General features: G+C 31.7%; 2 protein-coding genes across 7 annotated transcripts; one reads left to right on the plus strand and one right to left on the minus strand.

Moving 5' to 3' along the window:
• The first annotated feature begins 240 nt into the window (after positions 1 to 240).
• On the plus strand, positions 241 to 4578 carry LOC107907056 (uncharacterized). 6 transcript variants are annotated; one of them, XM_016834260.2, is made up of 11 exons: positions 244 to 979; positions 1060 to 1151; positions 1352 to 1454; positions 1710 to 1972; positions 2182 to 2313; positions 2639 to 2767; positions 2856 to 3070; positions 3155 to 3308; positions 3428 to 3614; positions 4142 to 4257; positions 4356 to 4578. In XM_016834260.2, the coding sequence occupies exons 1-11, from the start codon at positions 775 to 777 to the stop codon at positions 4389 to 4391; spliced, it is 1632 nt and encodes a 543-aa protein (XP_016689749.2). In that variant the 5' UTR covers positions 244 to 774; the 3' UTR covers positions 4392 to 4578. The 6 variants fall into 6 exon arrangements, with proteins under 6 accessions (XP_016689747.2, XP_016689749.2, XP_016689748.2 ...); XM_016834259.2 differs by having other exon boundaries at positions 4379 to 4578; XM_016834262.2 differs by having other exon boundaries at positions 245 to 979; positions 3428 to 3619.
• A 253-nt stretch (positions 4579 to 4831) lies between these two features.
• Positions 4832 to 10086, minus strand: LOC107907058 (polyadenylate-binding protein-interacting protein 7). Its single transcript, XM_016834263.2, has 6 exons — positions 9757 to 10086; positions 8059 to 8946; positions 6996 to 7446; positions 6821 to 6891; positions 6021 to 6145; positions 4832 to 5579 (listed from the first exon to the last, which is right to left on the minus strand). Exons 2-6 carry the CDS (start codon positions 8851 to 8853, stop codon positions 5285 to 5287), a joined length of 1737 nt encoding a protein of 578 aa, XP_016689752.2. The 5' UTR covers positions 8854 to 8946; positions 9757 to 10086; the 3' UTR covers positions 4832 to 5284.
• Between the last annotated feature and the right edge of the window lie 10680 nt (positions 10087 to 20766).

A 20766-nucleotide genomic window follows, 5' to 3' on the forward strand; every position in this document is an offset into this window, starting at 1 on the left:
GCTTCATTGAAGTCACCACCAGCATTTGGTTTAATGATTAATGAGTAATTCTGTACCTCAAAGAGCGGCGTTGGAATCCTCTTTTATTTTTGAATATTATATATATATAACAGGCTAAAAACTAAAACCATTGCCGCCATTTAAGGTAGGGGGCCTCTACAATGGTGGAGCCCCTGCAAGTCTGCGAACTTGGCTAGGTGCTCGTGAATTCAATAAAATCATAAACCCATTTTAGAGGAAAAAGGAAAAGGACCAAACTTTTGAAAGCACGAGAAATTTACAGTAAAAAAGAGCCAAAAAAAAAACCCCTGTCCCGTGCTCTGGATATAGTTGGCTAAGCTGGCTTTTTTTTCTTCTGCAAACTTTGAACGGTTACCACTTTGTATTCAAAAGATCACTCAATACAGAAAAAAAAAAAACACACACCCAAAGTTGATCTCTGTATTCAATCTATGACTGTGTATGGCAGAGCTCCAAAAACAAATCACTTCCTTCAAAAAGAATTCACCTTTTCTTTTTTACCATAGCCTTTTTGTATATAATAAGTTAACCTACTGATGAAAATATAAACTAAAAATCCTCGTTTGTCTCCAATCTCTGATTCCCATTTGCCTCCTCTCTCTCTTACTTTTATTTTTTTCCCTTATTTGATTCCTCTTTTTTCACATTCAGGATTCCTTCTTTTGACTCGCTTATTTCAAGTTTTCTTTCCTTGGGTTCATTTAAATTCGTTTGTTTTGAAAATTTTGAAGTGAATGAAAGAAAAAAAAAAACATGGGTGGTGTTAACAAGGTGGAAGTGATAAACAGCAAAGGTTGTTCAAAGTTGTTTGTTGGGTTCTCATCTTCGGTGCCATCATTTAGAAGTTTCCAATCGTTTGAACCAATGTCCCCTGCTTCTACTTCTCTTGGTTCTGAACCGGTTCGATCCACTGGTCCATTTTCCGGTTTTGTTATATGCGTTACTGGCTTGTCCAAAGGTTGGCAAATTTGCATCTAAATGAAATCCTCCCCAGAATGTTGTGCTTTGTATTCATGTTAGATGATGTGTTGGTTGCAGAAGCAAGGAAACAAGTAATGGAGGCTACAGAGAGATTAGGTGGTCAATACAGTACCAGTTTACATCCTCAATGCACCCATTTGGTGGTCCAGATATCCTTTTCTCATTGTTATTGTTTTCTTTATATTGGCTGATTGGAATAAAGAGAAAAAGAATGACCAATATGATTGTAATTTTTCTAACATTATTGTAACTGGCAGATGGATAATAATAAGGTTTCCTATTGTCTGTCTTTTATATTGTCTCTGCTGCTGCAAGTGCAGTTGTTGTGTCCATCCTTAATATTAGTCACAGTGTTACTGGACGTAAGTTCGATCACGCTGTAAAACATGGATCGAGAAATGGTCTATTCCTTGTTAAACTTGGATGGTTTGTGGATAGTGTCAAGAGGAATGGTAAGATTAGGATATGCCTCTCATTTCATACTTCCCTGTTGTGTAATGTTCTGTTGCAATATGAAGGATTTGCTGCAATGCTTGTTTAATACGAAAATTCGAACTCAGTTATTCTACTACTTGTTAAGATTAGGATACCTTATGTTACCTGTTGTTGCTTGCCTTGTTAACGGAAGCAGAAATGTTAGTTTATAATTTTTGTGGGGTAATTTGATTTCTGTTAGTTTATAATTTTTGTTTTCTCCATTCATGCAGTAAGGTTAAGTGAATCACTCTACACTGTGAAGGGTGCAGAAGAACATGCCGCATGTGTAGATGAGTTGAATCGGCTTGCTGGGTCTACTGCTTCCGAAAGCTCATGTCTTCCTGCCGGTTTTCATGAAGCAAAGAAACTAGACATGATAGGAAAGCCAAATGTACGGTATTCTGGAAGAGTCCTCAATAGAAGTATGGACTCAGTGTTATCTGGTCATACAATATACATCGATTCTGATATTTCAGTTGAACTACGTAATAAGGTAACATTCTGAAATTCATGTTTCCTTTTTGTAATGCTAGTTTAGAATATGTTGCATCTGCTGCATGGTATAAGTCATAAACTAAGGTCATAGATTTGGTGTATCAGTCTATATATCACTGAAAGACTAGTAAATGATTCACTATTTTAGTTACTGTCGGTTTCTACGTTGCTTTTAGCAATTCTTTGAGACATTTAGTATGTTGATAGGTTCTCGAGGCAGCATCAGAAGAAGGGGCCATGGCAGTAGATGGTTGGTTTGCTGGTTGCAGTGCAAGTCATGTAGTGTGTGAAGGAAACTCTGTACATCGATATATTGGCCACTCGAACAACATAGTTACAGTGAGTGCTTCTGTATTGCGTTATGGAAATAGGGTTCTTTTATGCATAATCATCAAAAGATATACGAAGCACTTATAGGAACAATCAATGTTTGTTATGCTTGAACTGAATTTGATATTAATGTCTCAGCCATTATGGGTCCTGAAAACAGCCGAGGATAGAAATTTGCAAAGGCTTGTTCACATGTCTGCTGATTTGGCCAGGCAAATTGGGATACTGCTTGAAAAATCTCAGAATTACAGATAGTACTATATTATGCCTTCCTTGTGATGCTAGAAAGACCGAGAATGATGCTAATGTTAAGTTTTCACCTTTTCTTTAATAGGAAAATAATGTGGCTAGTTCAACAATATCTACTCGGAGCGTTAGAGGGAATGCAAGTCATGAAGAGAGGCAACAAATTGTACATTTGGCTAAAACGGGGGTTAGAAATCATCGCAGTCTCCGTATGCAGGCAAGTGGTTTAATCATGTTTGGTATGTGCTAGAGCTTCTTACTAATGTGAATTCTTGCATTTCTTTGAACATCTGTTTTTCTTTCAGACTTGTCAAAACCCTTTCCGTCCAATAAGCCCAACCATTCTTCTGGAGACAGTTTGCTGGTCGATATCGGAGCCAACTTCGACTGCCTCTATTTTCACAGACACTGTTAGCCGCGAAGATGCTAGTGAGCATCAATCTGTGTTCTTTGATGCAAATGGTGATGGCAAGGATTCTGAGACCTCATTTACTAACATAACCCGGTCACTTACAGAAAGGTGATGGATCACTCTCTTGATATTCTATTGATTAGCCCTGTAATTTTCGGTTCCTTCTCATGTTTTGATTCAATTCTCCTGCAGTGAGAAAAATGAGTTGATATTCAAGAACCATTTTCTTACCATACTATTTCCAGCTGATCGATTTTCTGAAATGGGGCCTTCTTCACGGACATATTTCAGCAATAATGGCTTTACACGTCTGCAGATTTTGGATTATATATATGCTTTTTATCAGGTATGACTTGTATACGCCTCTAGCTTATTGTGTTAATGGAACCTGTTCAACTATTGCAGTTGTCCTGAAAGCAATCAATCTTTACCCGGATTCTCTTTGCTGTTGCTCATCTTTTGTAGGAGAACATGTCAGTCCATGAAATAGAGGCCGCTATTCACACAGACTCAAGGCATGCTGACAGGCTTCGATCAGCATACTGTAGCAAAGAGACAATAGAACATGGATATACGGTTTTCAAACGAATAGATTTCCTAGGAAGTCGTAAAAGCTTTGAAATGCTGAAGCGTGTTAGCGGAGATAATGACAGTAATGTATATGAACTCTTGATTAGAGCTTAAACATGCCATTTGCATTAGATGCCTTCATATACCACTACCGAAGATGGCTTCGAATCTTCAGTTAGCAGCATCAACATTTCAACGAAAAAAAATAGTTACACATCGTATTATGACATGATCCTTGTTTAGTTATAGTGTGTCCGGTGTGAAAGGAAGAGTGAATGAGCGAACTTAAAACTTTGTTTGTCATAGCTCTATATTTAACATGATGAAGATCAGCTTCGTCCTAAAATACTGTGAAGAAATATGAAGGAAAATGGCCGACTGCCGGATAATACAACATTCTCTATTGATATATTGAAACAAAAAGATGGTAGGACCCAAACATGAGATTCCCCTCCCTTAAAAGTTGATAAAGCTTAAAGGGTGTTGCAGTGTCCCAACAACTTTTGTTTTTGGCAGCCCTTGCTTGCATTCCATCATGCAGAAATCTGGGTGCATTGAAGGTGATCTTTTTTTTATGCAAAGCTGATAAGAAAACTCCCTTTTTTCTAGTCTATCTCAGGCTCAGCACAATGGCCAAATTTCCGAAGGACTACCATCAAGAAAAAAGTGAGAACGATAAGAAACTAGCAGTGATCATAAAGTTGAAAAAACAAAAGATTGGTCAGGTAAGGTTACTCAGTTGGGTTAATATCCTTTCAACAATATCACTCGGCTTTGACTTGAATCTTCATAGTTACACCCCCGTTTTGTTCTCTTCCACAAGATTCCTGTCCTCTGTTATTGCAGACATACAACATGACTTGGACCAAGTATATCTTACAGTGGCCGCTATTATGGACTATATGATACAAAAATGTTGGGAGCCCCCATCCACAGTCATCCCGTTGTTTGCTATTGTTCTTTTGCATTTGGTATGAAATGCTTTTCGTGTATTATTGGATTCCATCATCTTTGTTTTCTATATTCAGAACGTCATTGTTTTGATCATGTCGGCAAATGTGTGCTGTTCAAGGGGTGTTTCCTTCCATTTAACGACAAACTCTTGCACTCAACCACTCTCCATAAGGCCTAAAGGAATGTCAATACAATTTCTTTTTACCAACAAAACCAGACCTAAAACTAAAATGATTATATTCCAAAATTCCTACCCTAATCTAAATCCATCCCCTAATAATGAACCAAAAAAGAGAATCTACCCCCTAATAAAATCTCCATACTAGAGAGCACAGACAAGCAGAGTAGAAACATCAAAGTTCCAGCATGAGTTACATTTCATGAATTGTAATATCATGTAATTCAAATCTATCAGTTACATCTGAGAATTAAACCCAAAATTTAACATAGTAAGATTTAAGATACAAAATTAACAAACCGGAGAAAAGATGTTGCTTGCTTGCAGGCAGTGTCCGCCCCAGTGCAACCCCCCCAACCCCTGATGCTACCAAAATGCAATTCCTGAGGTCATCTGGCTAAAACTTTAATGATACACTTCTGCTTCTTTTTGTTTTTTAAACTTTTTTCTTCCCCTAACTTTCTGTTTTTTGATTTCCTTTTCCAGACTTCAACTACATCCCCCTTTCCATTTCCTCCCATGTACAGATACAAGAATGACTATGGTGACTATGACTTGATGGTTTCTTTTTTCTGTAGTGTCAAAAACTCCTATACCTCAACGCTGTCAAGTCCATGGCTTCAATATATGACAACTCGAAGTAGCCCTGGCTGTGGTTCTGTATAGTCAAGGCCCTCTTCTTCAAGCAGATACCGTTGCACAGCAACTGGAAGTCTCGCTGGAGTACGAGAACCCCTAGTATGGTGGCCAGTTCCAACACATATGTATACCTGCAGACGCTGATCTGCTGCCCGTGCTGTGCTCCGCAGCACTGATAGTTCATGTTTCAGCATATGAAGGGCCTCACTTACATGCAATCCATGCAGGTCTATCATCCGCTCCTGCCCTCTGAAATTCTCTAGAGGAACTGGGTTCCTATATTATCATAGTTCATAAGCAGTCAAACAAGAAAAAACTAGTATTAAGCGACCTAACAATAAAACATGAATTTGGATTATTGGAAATAACAAACGACCAGGCTTCAAAACTGACAAACTCAGTTATATTATGCATCAGACCTGTGAGTATGAAAGATGAACAGATGGATGGATAGTGAAAGAAGAAACGGGGGTCAGGCTGGTAGAAGTGAGGTATACCAACTAATTATACTTAAATGTCGAAACAGCACAGATAATTAATACCACCCCCTCATAGATCTCAGGAACCAATGTTTTTACTCTTCAGTCTCCACACAAAAATATCCATTGATCAAACAGATAATAAAAGCAATAATAATTCATAGCAAGAGAAGAACGGCTAGAAGCCTTGAAACCACCCTGTCAAGGGACCAAGTACAACAGGAAAGAAATGACAAACCTCTGGTGATATATAGATTCCTGAGCTTTTCCATGAGCTGCCTTCATATGCATATTGTGCATTTGTCCTTTCACACTAAGCTCCTTTGCTAGAGCCTTGTTGCCAATGAGAAATGCTTGACGTGCCTATGTTAAATATGCAAGAAGTAATATCACTTAAATATATAAGTAAGATGAGTGGGCCTAGTTCAGTGGGGCAGAAAGAAAGAACGAGAGAGATACAATCGATTAAGAGCAGCCAAACTTTAGAAATTTTCCTTCTACCAGTTAATAGTTGATGCACTCTGTACATGTATAATTCAATCAACTCTCAAAAGCAAGGGCTACTACTCATCAAACACATGCTCATTCAGGATATTAAACAGACTTTGTTTACTTCCTAACGTGAGAAAGCCCAATGATGATGCATTAGTCAACATGAAACGCGTTGAAGCTTACCTCAAGATTTTTATTTTCTTTTTTGAGTGGGGGGAGGGGGTAATACTGGAGTCCAAGTTCTATTAATTTTTCCTATATCTAGCTAAGCCGATTGAAGATTGATATAACTTAGTGGAAAACTATAAAGTTAACAAAGAGATAGCAGTAAAAGCAGAAGCAAAACTCGAAGTGCTATACATGAAAGGAATAAAAAAGAAAACTTATTTTCTAGGGTTGCAAAATGGGGCACAAAAAAATTGAAAGAAAAAAGAAGCAGTTTAGCAATTAGGCTGAACATGTGAAGGAACTTGATTTCATAGCTTGCAAACAAAAATGAAAAACCTACAAAATATAGCAGCTTAAATCAAATTTCCAATAAAACACCTGTTCAAAATAAGCATTACGTAAACGCGCATGGTCTCGAGCTTCTTCCCGTAGTTCAGAGTATAAATTTCCTGCCAGATCAATAATGTTAAAGCATATGAATATGCAGAGAGGATAGAATACTCCTATTAAAAGCTTTATAAATGCATGAATTTTATCAAGTGCAGAATATTACCAACTGCATCTCCAGTTTCAAGCCAAACAGGAGCTGAGCGAGCTGAACCACGAGTCTGCAACCTATTAGCATAAACCCCTCTTCCAGGTGCAGCACTGCAGGAATTAGCTGACCCGTTAGAACTTCTACTTGACCCCACAGTTGAATCAGCAGAACCATTTCTATCATACTTCCACATTCCGGAATCTTGAGATGCCATTTTCCTGACAGCTGATGCAAAATCTATGGCACCTCTAGATGGAAGGGAAGAACTGGTTTTGAACATAAGCAGATTGTCCTTGTCAGAAGATCGATAGGTACTGGCACTATGTTGAAGATCATCTCCTGTATATTTTGGAGGACCACTCTGACCATCTGACACAGTAAGTGCAGGAAAGTCCATTGTACTCAGATTGGGAGCTGACAAGGTCTTTGAATTCAGGTTCTGGTTGAAACCACCATCAACTTGAAGCTGCAATAAGAATCAAAACGACCCATGAAATGCTAAAAGTTTTAGTACAATTAAAAGGAACAAAACATACAACAAAACTCCAAAACCCTTTTGAGCATGCTAGATATTGTGAGCCGAAAACAAAAACCTAAGAAGATATAACTTCAAAAAGGAATAACAAAAAGTGAAGAAAATCACATAAGGAAATCTACCCCTCTACCAGGCCACAGGATATCATGAACTAGAGTCAACATACAAGACTATGGTCGAATTGAGTCACCTCAAAACATCCACGAAATCCATGGTGTCCACAGCAGATTCCCAACATCCCATAAGTACCACATGAGAAGAAAAATGATAAGCAATTGCAGTGTAAAAATAAAGGAATGTGGAAAACTTCTAAAAGAGTTCCACATACAGACTTTAAATATAAACCATTCCTTTAGTGTTCAGCAACTTTCTAGCAAATGATAATCATAAAATAATATATTAAGCAAAAAAATAAGATAACCATAAAATAATATATATCCACATATAATTTGAAGATATAATAACTCTGCATCACTACATAAACAAAGGACAGATGCAAGCACTTGAAAATTGACCAACTAAAAACAGTTGAGCACCACTCACCTCAAGTTGTGTGAGCATCTCTATAGTTAGATTTAAGTCACAACCATTGGCGAAATAAACTTCAGCAAGGCTTTCAGCAGCAAATCCAGGGAATTGGGAAGCCAAAAAATCCACATGATTCATTTCAGTATCATTGATATTTGTGTGCTCACCCAAAATATCACTGGCAAATGCATGCCTAGAATTTCCATCATACAGTTGTCCTTCCCTCCCATTGCCAATCAACCGATCACTGTTAACAAGTTGCTCATCCCAAGGTTTGAGTGGTAAGTTCAAAAAACTAGCTGAAATAGGCTCCTCTCCATAGGATGAAGAAGGATATCTAAATTTTTCATCCAAGTTATTACCATTACCATACTGATGCAGTAGTTCCTGCTGATCACCAAATACATATCCACCAGCAGCAGAAGCAGGAAACCTTGAAGCTTCGCTACCATCATGCAAGGACAAACCTGCTAAGGAGAGGCTCCCAGGCTCCATACTTTGAGAATCATCCTCATTAATAACCTTAAAGTCTGGGGTAATGTCATCAGGGAGCTGGTGTCGCCAGAACTGATGAGCCTCATCATCAGAATTATTTGAAACAGAAGACCCTGACCGATCAAGCACTGCTTTTCCTACAGTACCAGAAGTAGAAAACGTTGCTGTAGCAGCTGCTCTAGTGCTTCCTGATGAAGATGGCGACCTAAGAGAGAAGGGAACGAACTCAGCTGCATTAGGATTCAAAGTTGTTGCCTTGCTAGGGACATTTGATTTTGCGTCACTAATTTGGGTCCCTTTCTTGGACAAGCTCATTCTTTACTTAAAAGGAAAAAGTAGATTCTATGTATATAAAGGAAACTGATGCAGAGGATATACACTTGAGTTCCACTAAATTCTAACCAAAACCTGCAAAACCGTCCATCCGTGTCACAATATTAATTAGTGAAACTTACAAAAGAATCTTAAATTGAAGACAAACACACATGTATAAAATCAACCCTGAGCCGAATATAACTCAATAACAAATCTAGAACGAGATTAATACCAAAAACAGCACATCGCTCTTTATATAAACTGTCACACTAATCATCTCCAATAAAATAATGATTACGAAAAGCCATGACAATCGGAATGACTAAGATAAAGGAAATATTAAACCGTATTTGACTCTTACGCATGCAAAATCCATTGCTTTAAATGAAACAAACATAGTGCTGTGTTTAATTAACAACTGAATGGAGCTCACAGCCAAACGTTTCCTATATAAGTAACATTAAAATTAAGCCTTGAGACTACGAATTAATAGCGAGATTTTCATTAAATAAACCAAAATTATACCAATATACAGTTCAAAGCCTTGAAATTCACTTATCAACAAGACTTTAACCTGAAGAGAAAAGGAAATCACAAAATCCTCAAGTAAGAATTAAATAGCAAGCTCCTTTAATTAAAAACCCTAATTAAAAATAAAAATAAGAATAAGAAAAAAGCTTTCTAGGTATCTAGCTAAACGAATAATTAAAACGAAAAGGCAGCATAAGTCAAATCTATAATCTCCCATTATCTAGTCCCAAAGTATCCGAGATCTCAAGTCAATCCAACACAAAAAAGCACAAAAATAAAAATAAAAATTATAAAAAAAGGTAAATTTTGTAATAAACGGAACGGAGAAAGACAGATGAAAAAAAAGAGAGAGATCTAAGAAGAAAATTATACCTTTGCGAAACAAATCGAAAGGATCCATAGCTAAAGCTTTCAGATGAAAAAGGGAAAAAAACGAAAAGAAGATCAAAGAGGAGAATCGATGAACAAAGTCTGTATTCCCGATGATTTTTGGCTTAATTAAACTGATTGGGATTTGAGCTTTTTGGTTTTTGTTTTTCTCTGGCTGCAGTGTATTATCTCAGCTTTTTGTTTCACAGCACAGGTTTCCCTGTTTCTCTTTTCTTTCTATCTCTTTCTCTTCGAGTTTTCTTCTCTTTTTTTTTTTTTGGTTTGAAAACGGTTAAAGCCCAACACCACAAATATATATATATAATAAAACTACACATCTAATTCCAATCCAACCCCCTTCGCCACTTCATTTGAAGATTTGACCTTTTTTTCCAAATTCAATTTTATCTTTTATTTTCAAAAATAACTCTTTTTTCTTTTTTCTAATCTGACGACCTTACACGTTATTTGTCAATAAATTAAAATCATAAACTAAAGAGTTTGATTATAAAATTAATTTTACATCAATTTATAATACGATAGATTTTGAATCCATTTTAAATCTTAAAATTACAAATAAGGTTATATCATGTTTCAGCAATTATACTTATTATGATATGAATATAAAGCATGATCGTATCGAAATTTCGAAATCGTAAATGATTTTAAACACTCATAACAATCTTAACTTTAATAACAGTTGGGATGTATTGTAAGATTTTTAAGATTTAAGATGTAATTTAGTTTTACAATAATGCTAAAAGTTAGATGTATTTATATTATCATTTATTATGAAAAAGAAGATTAAGGGGTAAAAAGTTCTCAACTTTTTCAAAAAAAGTTTTGCACTCAATTAGTTACTTCAATTGTCAAAATACATTAAAAAAATCTTTTAACCGTTGATTGTTAAAATTAATTATCCCTAATTTATTTCAATTAAAACAACCACGTGTTACAACCACGATGTAGCAAAAAATGTATAAAAAATAAATTTATTAAATTTAAATAAAAATATTTGAAATTTATTAAAAATTAGAAAAAAATTATAAAATATATAGAAAATTATAAAAAATGTAAAGAAACATAAAATTCTTAAAAAATTATTATACCAAAAGAAGCATTTTTTAATTTCCTTATAACTTTTATTTTTTTTATTTTTCGTCACATGTCACGTTGTGTTGCGACACGTGATGGCTTTAACTAGAAAAAAACTTGAGAATGTTAACTTTAATGACCAACGATTAAAGTTAATGAGTAAATAGTCTTTTTGGTATATTTTGTAATTTTTATAAAAATTTACAATTTTTATAAAAATTTACAATTTTTATGTTTTTTATTAAAATTTAAAATTTTTTATTTTTTATATTTTTTTATCACATGTCACGTCGTGATTGTGACACGAAGTGACTTTAACCAAAAAAAATTAGGAGCAGATAACTTCAACGGTTAAAGGGCCTTTTTAATGCATCTTGACAGTCCGAGTACTTAATTGAGTGTGAAAAATAAAGCAGGGGCTTAATTGCTTTATTTGAAAAAAATTGAAGGCATTTTTAATGCATTTTAAAAGTTCAAATACCCAATTGAGTGGAAAAAAAAAACAGAAACTTACTTACTTTTTAAAAAAAAAAATTGAAGAATTTTTATACCTGAAATATAAAAAAAGAAAATCAGATAATAAATTACCCATCAAAATGCAAAACCAACATTAATTTGATATAGAGATCTAACTCTTTAAATCTATCCATTTTAGGTAATCATAAATAATTGTTCACAATACAGTATTTCTAGCAATCATTTAATTATTAATCTAATGTTATTGTATTTTTGAGTTGCGATTTCGGGAAATGAAAGGGCAAAGGTCTAATTTCGCTTTCAGTCCATGTACTCTCTACTTTTAAATCCTGAAAGTTTATCCTTTTTATTAATTTAATTTAATAATTAAAGTCAAACTAATAACACTATCAAAAGAGTTTCATTAAATTAAATTAGATGTAATCAATTTTAAAACATGTAGAAGTTGTGTAAGTAAAAATATGTATACATATATTAACTTTCACTCTCCGTATCTAAATTAGTGCTAAAGAGTTGTACAGCCTCATATTCATAATAAAAATCCTCCCAACCCCATATTTATAACAATAACAAAACTTTCCAGTCTCATTCAATACTTTTATTTGCTTATTTGATCCTTTATGCGTGTAATATTAATCACATGAATAATTTTTTTAAGTTAAAAAAAAAGTCAGTAGTGTCAATTGGATTGCAATTATTAAATTGAAAGAGTAATGGGACTAAATCCATAAACCAAATAATAAACATATTCTTGTTTATTTTTTAATTCTAGAGTAATTTGTAATATTAAAACATGGTTAATTGCTGGACTTATGACCAAAATTTTCCCATTACATCACTAAAATATGTTAATTAAATCCAACATTTGTCATTTGTAGCTATCATTGATTAGTTTGGATAGAAGAATGATAATGTAATAATTATTTATAATTAAATGTTGTGTGTAACAATAATAATATATGCAACAACTTTTTATCTAATAATAAAAATAGTTGTTTCCCTCCTTCAATTATAAAATAAACAATAACAATATATATTTTTATAAAATGGATTGATTAAAAAATATTTTTTATAATATATAACAGAAGTAATTATTAACCACTAATTATATTATAAATTGGTACACTCTATTTGGGAGTAAAAAAGTGTTTAAAGATAATAAAAATACGAGAAAGGAACAAATAATAATATTTTATTAAAGATAAAAGGTGCAAAATAAAATAAAATAAACACCGAAACAAAATATGAATGATTGAGAAACCGGAGATGAAGAAGAAAAATGTTATGCCCACCTGTGATTGGATTCATTGGTCCGGGTATCGCTTTCAAAAAATGTATTAAAGAGGTTGATTCGAAAATTGATATAAATTGATTAAAAGGTTTAAAATTCAATTGAATAAGCGGTTATGTAATATCCATTACTCGATTCAATGGCACGAATTTAAGTGAAGGATGTTACATTTAAGCACACAACTCATCAATTGAAATTACATTCACACACTTGTTTTGTAGTATTTTTATACCTTCGTAGTTCATATTTACACTACCAAACTCAATTATTATGAATCAAAATTTTTATTTTTTATATATTTTGTTTTTATGAATTTTTAATATTTTTTATTGAACCAAACAAATCGATCGGACCGATAAATCAATAACCTAATTAATTTGACCATCTATTTATTTTTGAAAATTTTAGATAAAAATGAAGAAAAAAAGTGTAATGTGAGAGGCGGATGGTTTCATAGATTAAATAGCTTTTAAATTTCAATTTTTATCCTATTTATTGAACCCGTTGACTGAATTGATGTCACCCTCAATCGAATTACCAATTCGGTCAATAAATTACGCAAATATCTTTCTCTAATATAAAAAAATTATATTATTCCAATATATTTTAGTCTTTTCATTTTAACAAAAACCAATTAAAATATGTATGCTGTGGAATTGGAACCTCCATTAATTGAATTACTAAAACATTAAATTTACTACTCAACCAAAGCTTCATTTTAATTTATTGTATACAATTTTGTTTTAATATACACAATTTATTATTTTCACCAATTGTATATATTGATAATATTGTTCATTGAGTTTATATCACAAGTCAACTTTATACTAAATCATAGTCGATGACAACACATGATAAACAATTATAGTGCATTTAATATTATTAATTTGATTTATTCATGAGTTTTAATTTTATTTTACTCATAATTTATTTTTTATTTTAATATTATACATATTTCATGTGATATTATGATTAATTAAATTTCAAATAATATATTTATTTATTATATGTTATTTTTATATACGCGTACTAAATTTATGAAGAATTCCTATTTATTAATAAAATAATTGAAAAATTTATGTCATGATATCTTTAATTTGTTATGATTCTCAAAATTAAAGAAACCCTTTCTTTTTCCAACTAAACTGAGTTCGTTACATCAAATCCAGCCAACCTTTTTTTTTTTACAAAGAGGAAATAGATTATGAAATTCTAAGCCTGAGAAGCCCTCTCACATGCTGTCCCTCTACCATCCTGTGAAGTCAACCATTTTTTAATTAATGAATATGGAATTTTATTTTTTTCAAGTAGACTAATATTAAATTATCTGTAAACTCAATAAAAATTTATAATATTAGAGGATAAAAAGATAGTACATATGTACACATTCCATCCGTAATCTATACTGCATTTAAGATTTAGATTAAATTGATGTAAAATTTAGATTAAATTTCTTATAAATTACTTAAAATATCTTACTTTTATAAAATAATAACTTTAAACCCAGAACATTATAATTTTTAACATCTCAATTTTACTATTTCAATTAAAATTATATTTAATTATTATATAAAATTTATATTTACACGGTAAATGTTTCATAATCTAATACCATACACCTCTCCCCTCGTAAATCACATCCAAACTTCAACTTTGGTCTAAAAAAACTTTATCAACTTTGAGTATTGATGTTTTAATTTATTCTATACATTTTATTTAAGTCCGGAAAAATTTGGAAGGATGAAAGATTAAAAGGGTAAGAAACATAAAATTTTTTTATTAATTACTTGGTAGAATTGAAAAATGATAAGAAAAAATAAAATAATTAAAAAAATGCATAATATACACATCTCTCTCCTCTTATTTTTAATATTTATATATTAGAATGGAAAATGACTATCCCTCCTATTTTATTTCCTCTCAATCAACCATACTCAGGATTTATTTCTTTTCACTACCTCTTATTATTCTTTCACATTTTCACCAAACCAAATACACCATTAATGTCAAAATTTATTTGAAACAATTATTATAATTTCGCTAGGCATTTAAATAATATGCGTTTAATCCTTTAATTACACTTCCTTTTACTTAAAAATAATATTTTTGTTCGTAGACATTGAAAGAGAGAATGTATTTAAAAAAATATCAGTTTTCTTAAATTGCTCTACTGATTTAAATTATTTAATAAATGAATTAATATTAAATAATAATTAAACCAATAAGTATAACATGGTCCCCATCGACCCTAGTCTTGAAATGTACACCAGACAAGCCTTGTTTGGGTGATGGGGAACAAAAACCAAATATGGTTGAGGTTATAATGAAAGTTTTCTATCATAGGCAATTAACATTTACAGGTCAAATTTGCATTTGCTGATTGAATTGCGTATTTTCTTTTTCAATTTCTTTTGTGTAAGCATAAATATATATTATTAATATTTCGAATGAAAATATGATATGTATATTAAGTATTAATGGTATTTAATTTTAGAGTTTAATTATAATATTAATTCTTATAGATTTGTTTAATATTATTTAATCTTTATAATATAAAATTATATATTTGTTTTAGATGTTCTAAATAAATTTGAAACCATTTTTCGTAACAGAGCCTCCCAACCTCCGCTTTAAGTAAATTGTGACATAGAGTTTGCTATCAGGTCACCATGGCTCCCACATCAAAGAAAAACCAATCTAATCAAAGTACCAAACCAAATCGATGTTTTATTTTATTTTTAGAGATAATGGTTATTTAATTTTCAATGTTTATATTTTTTATTAAATTTATTTATTCGTAGTTAAATTTAATTTTAATATTTTGAAAAGAGTTAAACTTAATTATTAATTTTTTAAAAATAGTCAAATTGTTATTTTTAACGAAAATCTTACATAGCCATTCATGTATAATTAATGTTTTTCTTAAAATTTGTATGAAATTTTTATATATATTTAAAATTAAAATTAAAATTATTTTATATATTTTAATTGTTTATTGATATGACATATAAGATAAATATTATTAATAAATTAATATTATAGTTATCATTTACATTAAAAATAAATTATCTATTTTTAGAAAATTATTGATCAAATTAACTAAATAGCAATAACAATCAAATTAAGAAAAAAAATTGAGCTTATTTAAAAAAATCCATAAAAAAAGCTGAATTACTATGAAAACATTTTGTTTCTACATTATTTCCGGATAAATTTATAGGCGGCCTTCCAAAAAAGTCAAATACTAAATCCAAACCAATTTCTACCTCCACCAATGCTTTGCCACCTCTGGCCTTACGTCACATACGCGTTGACACTGACAACGAGACCACCATACACTTATGTATGGCCTCCAAAGCTTGACCAAGCAGCCCAATGACAAAAACCCAGCACTGGTTTTCGTTCCCGACTTGCTCATTTTCGGGCTGTCATTTCGATCGGAAAGTCGATGAATGATGAAGAGGCTTCAAGTTGAGAAAAATCAGATAACACATTACAACTGAAGAGAGCTAGCAAAGTGGGAGAACATTGAGGAAATTAAGACGGAAAACTTTGATGAAGGTGGTGAAGAAAGAAGGGCAAAGGAGACCTCCTCCTATCAATCATGGATAGTTGAATCTAATAGATCGTAGAAGTGAACCAAGAGCTTAATCACAGTATGACACACATATCGCAAAGCTCCGACATCATATTCTAGCTAGTAACTCCGGATATACAGAACCAGTACATGTATTCAAGATTAACTATTATCTAATGAAACCACTTTCATATTTTACCCATTGTGGTTTTACACTTAATGAATTATGAATGGGTGGTTTTTGAAGTGCGTGTCTTACTTTTTATAATAACTATTGCAATTAAAATGTTAAAAGAAAAGAATCAATGACTACGTTTCCCTAACATTGTAATTGGGGTAAACATAATATGATTAAAACAATCTATGAGATGAGAATAGGAATGCATATTTTGAAGTAAAATGCAAGCATATATTAATGTTTTATTAGTTAGCATTGTCGTGCAGCTAAAGCAAATCAACCCACCATCATCACTCTTGCATGATACTAAGAAACGTGCATGTTTTCAGTCGTTTATCAACACTCTGCTTTCCCATTTAAACACAAGCTGCAATATACATATATATAAAATCTAGTATCCATATTCAAGCTCTTTAACTTTTTTTTTTCCTTTTCTGGGTGAATCAAGTTCTTTAACCATTAGTGACCGTAGCAGCATACTAAAATATGGGTCGTGGTCTGGGATCCAACACCATGTCTCCGGTAATGGCACGATTGCTGTTGTTGAGTATCTGCATAGGAATATTGGCGAAGGCGGCATCAGCCCAAGTGAATCCCCCAAATGCGTTGGCCTCAAAACTGGGGGGCTATTGCGGCAAGAGTACCATGTCCTGCTCCATGAAATGCGGTTATCTCGGCTGCCTTGCAGGCTGTGTGACATCTCCCTCGATAGGATGCGGCTATAAGTGCTTTTTCGAAAACACCAGTTGCCAATTTGGCTGCACCCCCTTTGATATTCGAGGCCAATCAGCCCGTGTTAAGACCTAGAGGGATATATATATATGTGAGCGCGCGCGTTGTTTGTTTATTATTAAGTGTTTGTTATTATTATTACAAAACAAAAAACATGATGATACACAATGAATAATGTCTTCGAAATAAATAAACAAGTAAACTTATACAATGCCACTGGATTAGTGTTATGTTGTTTTATGATTAACAAGTAAGAAGAGCATTCAACCATTTAAGTTGATTTGATTTAAAATTATAAAAATAAAATAAGTTGATTGTATATGAATGTAACCAACTGAATCCACCTATTATTCATGATGCATCACAAATAATTAACCTTAAATAGGTGGCCAATTCTGTAGTCTTTGTTTGAGTACGAAATTTGTAATGTTAAAGGATATTCCATCTTTATGCACATATTTTGTCCGCTTTGGTTTTTCAATTATTGTTGATTTATTTGATTTTTTAATAACTAAATCCTAATTTCAATAAATGATCAGATTAAGTACTTAATTTTTTTAAAACCCCTAAATCTATCATAAACCTATAAAATTGGTTTCAATTATAATCCACTGTTGCTTTTCTTAGTAACATGAAGAGCACATTAATCTTAAACTGGAGTATGCTCTTCGTTATGCTTTAGAAAATTAAATTAAAGTGCTAAAAATTATTTCTAAACTATTTATATCAATGTTTGACAGATATAATGATCAAATTTTTATTAAGAAAATGAATTTAAAATTATAATTATAATCAATAAATGATTAGTTTATACACGGCCATTAAAGCATGACAAGAAGAATAAGATGAAAACGCAAAATTATAAAAATAAAAATTAATGCATGAAATAAATATTGATAATACTTTAAACATACAAAAACCTTACAATGTAGTTTCTATATGTTATTAACTACAATGAATGCAATAACTTTGTATTTGGTCATAATTACAATAAACACTGCATGATCCGTTAAATAACAAATATGATAATTACACACGAGAAATTCGTATTTGGGAGTAAAATGCAATTAGGTAGGGGGTTAAAGGGTATGCCATGAAGCAAGCAAGCATGCAATTTATATTAACAACTGGAGTTAGAATTGTCGTGCAGCTAAAGCAAATTAATCCACCATTTATCATCATTCCTCTCGCATGATTTGATATATACTTAGAAACGTGTTTCCATTCGTTTAATCAACTCTCTGCCTTCCCATATAACACACAAGCTGCTATATATACACAAAAATATTCAAGCTCTTTGATTATTATTAATTCGTAATAAAAATGGGTAGTGTTGGATTGAGATCATCTAGGTCCGTGAGCGTGGTACTGGCACGACTGCTGTTGCTGAATATCTGCATGGGGGTAGTAGGGATAGGGGCGGTGGCGATGACCCAAAATGCGTTGGCCACGGAACGGCAGGACAGTTGCCCGGACAAAGTTAGTGGGAGTATAAGCTGCTTCTTAAATTGCGAAATTTTCAGTTGTCTTGCAGGTTGCTTCACGAATCCAAGCATGGGATGCGGCCTAATGTGTTTTGCCCGAAACGTCGGTTGCACCACTACCTGCTCCATTATTGAATTTCCAGACCCATGAACATCACCTGGCAAAAGCCGTATATGGACGCTGTTTCTCACTTTATGTTATTACCGTCTTTGTAATTATTACAAAAGCAAAAATATGATGATAGACAATTAATAAAGTAATTGAAACAAATAAATAAGTAATCTTTCCTTATGTTATTTATGCTAATAAAGAAAAAGAAAAAGGAAGAAGAAGGGATCGGCTCAATCTAAAAGATTATATAAAACGAATAAAATAATTTATGAGTAATTAATCCAACCAAAGGTAGGTAATTGAGTTAATCGATTTGTTTGGTTTTAGTACAGAGTTCAAAGGTATGCATATTTTTTGTTCTTACAAATTCTGTATTATCGAGTTTGGTTTTTAATGATGGTTGTTTTGTTTGATTGATTTAAAACCGAATGACCATTAATTCAAACACTTTTAATTTTAAACAATAATAATAATTAAACAACTTAAAAGATCTAATTAATTATTTTTTTTAAGTTAGAACAGTAACATATTTAATTAATTATGCTTTGTAATTGGAATATCTCCATTATTAAATTAAAATTATTTTAGACCAAACTTGTAGGTGCTGTAATTTAAAAAAGTAACTAATGATTTACGTAGGACGTTAAATCAAAATAATTTTAATTATACTAATATGTTAAAAGAATTTATCTAAAACATTTTAAAATAAGATATTTTATATCTTAAAATTATTTTTAATTTCTATGATCGTAAAATGAGTGTATTAATATTACATAATACACAATGTTGGGGTCTACGATGAATGGTAAGTGGACTGCAAGGAAAGAAATATTGAAGTGAATAAAAGGACAGATGATACATTGGTTAATCTCCTGACTTCAGTATTTATAAGTCATTGTGAAATGTTGCTTAGAGTTCCATTCCCCGACTTGCATAAATCTAATTCGCTGATTTATTTATTTTCACATTTTGCCTAATTTCTTCCATCGATATTATTGAAGTTGAAAAATCGTCTAAGAATTACTTTGAAAAGTTTCACAATCTTTTATCATTTTGTCCAAAAAGTATTTTTTTTAGAAGTTAAAAATGTTTATTTTAGATTTCATATTATAAAATAAAAGATAAGTTGAATTAAGGTAAACAAGTAATTTCATTGTAAATGCCAAAAAGGAAATTTTTTATTTGGCATAAAAATTTAATTCAAGAGTATTTACCATTGTATAAGCCTTAGTAAAATATAGTAATATAAAACTTCTATATCAAATCACAAGATCGAACAAGAACAACATTAATATATATAACTGGAAAATAGAAAACAAAAGTAAATTGAAATAGTATATTGGCAGTTGATGCCTGTTTAGATAGTTTTTTTAAGATAAATTCGGCCGCTCACAACAACAAGATGAGCACGACTGCAGTGATCAACAAACAATAACCTTAAGCTTTTCAATTTCCTCAACTTAATTCACAAGTGACTTACTTTAAGCATCAACTTCTCATTCATCACTCAATCATTTTGAGCATATGATATACCGTTATAAAGATCTCATGGAGTAAAATATAAAACCATAATTTTATGATTCAAATTTCTACCTTTACTAATCAAGAATATCTCTCAAAGCTTCCAAAGTATCTTTTTTTTCCAACATTTACATTGTGTTTGGTAAAAAATAGTGGCGAAGATAGAGTCCCAGTCTCCTTAAAATAATTTTTTTATTTAAATCTCTTTATTATTTATAAGTAAAATTGTACTTTAATATAAAAATGATAAAAAATGAATTTAATTTTTAAAAAATTATAAAAACTTAAACTATTATAAAAATATACAATATAATTTCGATTAAAAAAAATTGTGATTTCACCCGGGGAAAAGATATGATCGTTATCCTAATTTATTTGGATGAAATTAGCTTTTAGGCTGGAGCTTATTTCGGGCAGTCCTACTCTTTGTTGAGCTGTAATACCTCTGAGCTTGAGTAGTTTTATCGAGGTCTTAACACTTTTTTAAATTATTTATTAAATTAATAAATATTAATTCAAACAAAGCATTAATTTTTATTTTGAAAA

The sequence above is a fragment of the Gossypium hirsutum genome, chromosome D05 (assembly GCF_007990345.1).
Source record: "Gossypium hirsutum isolate 1008001.06 chromosome D05, Gossypium_hirsutum_v2.1, whole genome shotgun sequence".
NCBI classification, from domain to species: Eukaryota; Viridiplantae; Streptophyta; class Magnoliopsida; order Malvales; family Malvaceae; genus Gossypium; species Gossypium hirsutum.

Coding starts and splice junctions, on each gene's coding strand:
- LOC107907056 (XM_016834258.2), top strand. CDS start 775: ATGGGTGGTGTTAACAAGGTGGAAGTGATAAACAGCAAAGGTTGTTCA. Junction 2,768..2,855: donor ATCGCAGTCTCCGTATGCAG/GCAAGTGGTTTA, acceptor TTTTTCTTTCAG/ACTTGTCAAAACCCTTTCCG. Junction 3,309..3,427: donor ATATATATGCTTTTTATCAG/GTATGACTTGTA, acceptor CATCTTTTGTAG/GAGAACATGTCAGTCCATGA.
- LOC107907058 (XM_016834263.2), bottom strand. CDS start 8,853: ATGAGCTTGTCCAAGAAAGGGACCCAAATTAGTGACGCAAAATCAAAT. Junction 7,447..8,058: donor AGATGCTCACACAACTTGAG/GTGAGTGGTGCT, acceptor TTCTTATTGCAG/CTTCAAGTTGATGGTGGTTT. Junction 6,146..6,820: donor GTAATGCTTATTTTGAACAG/GTGTTTTATTGG, acceptor TATTTAACATAG/GCACGTCAAGCATTTCTCAT.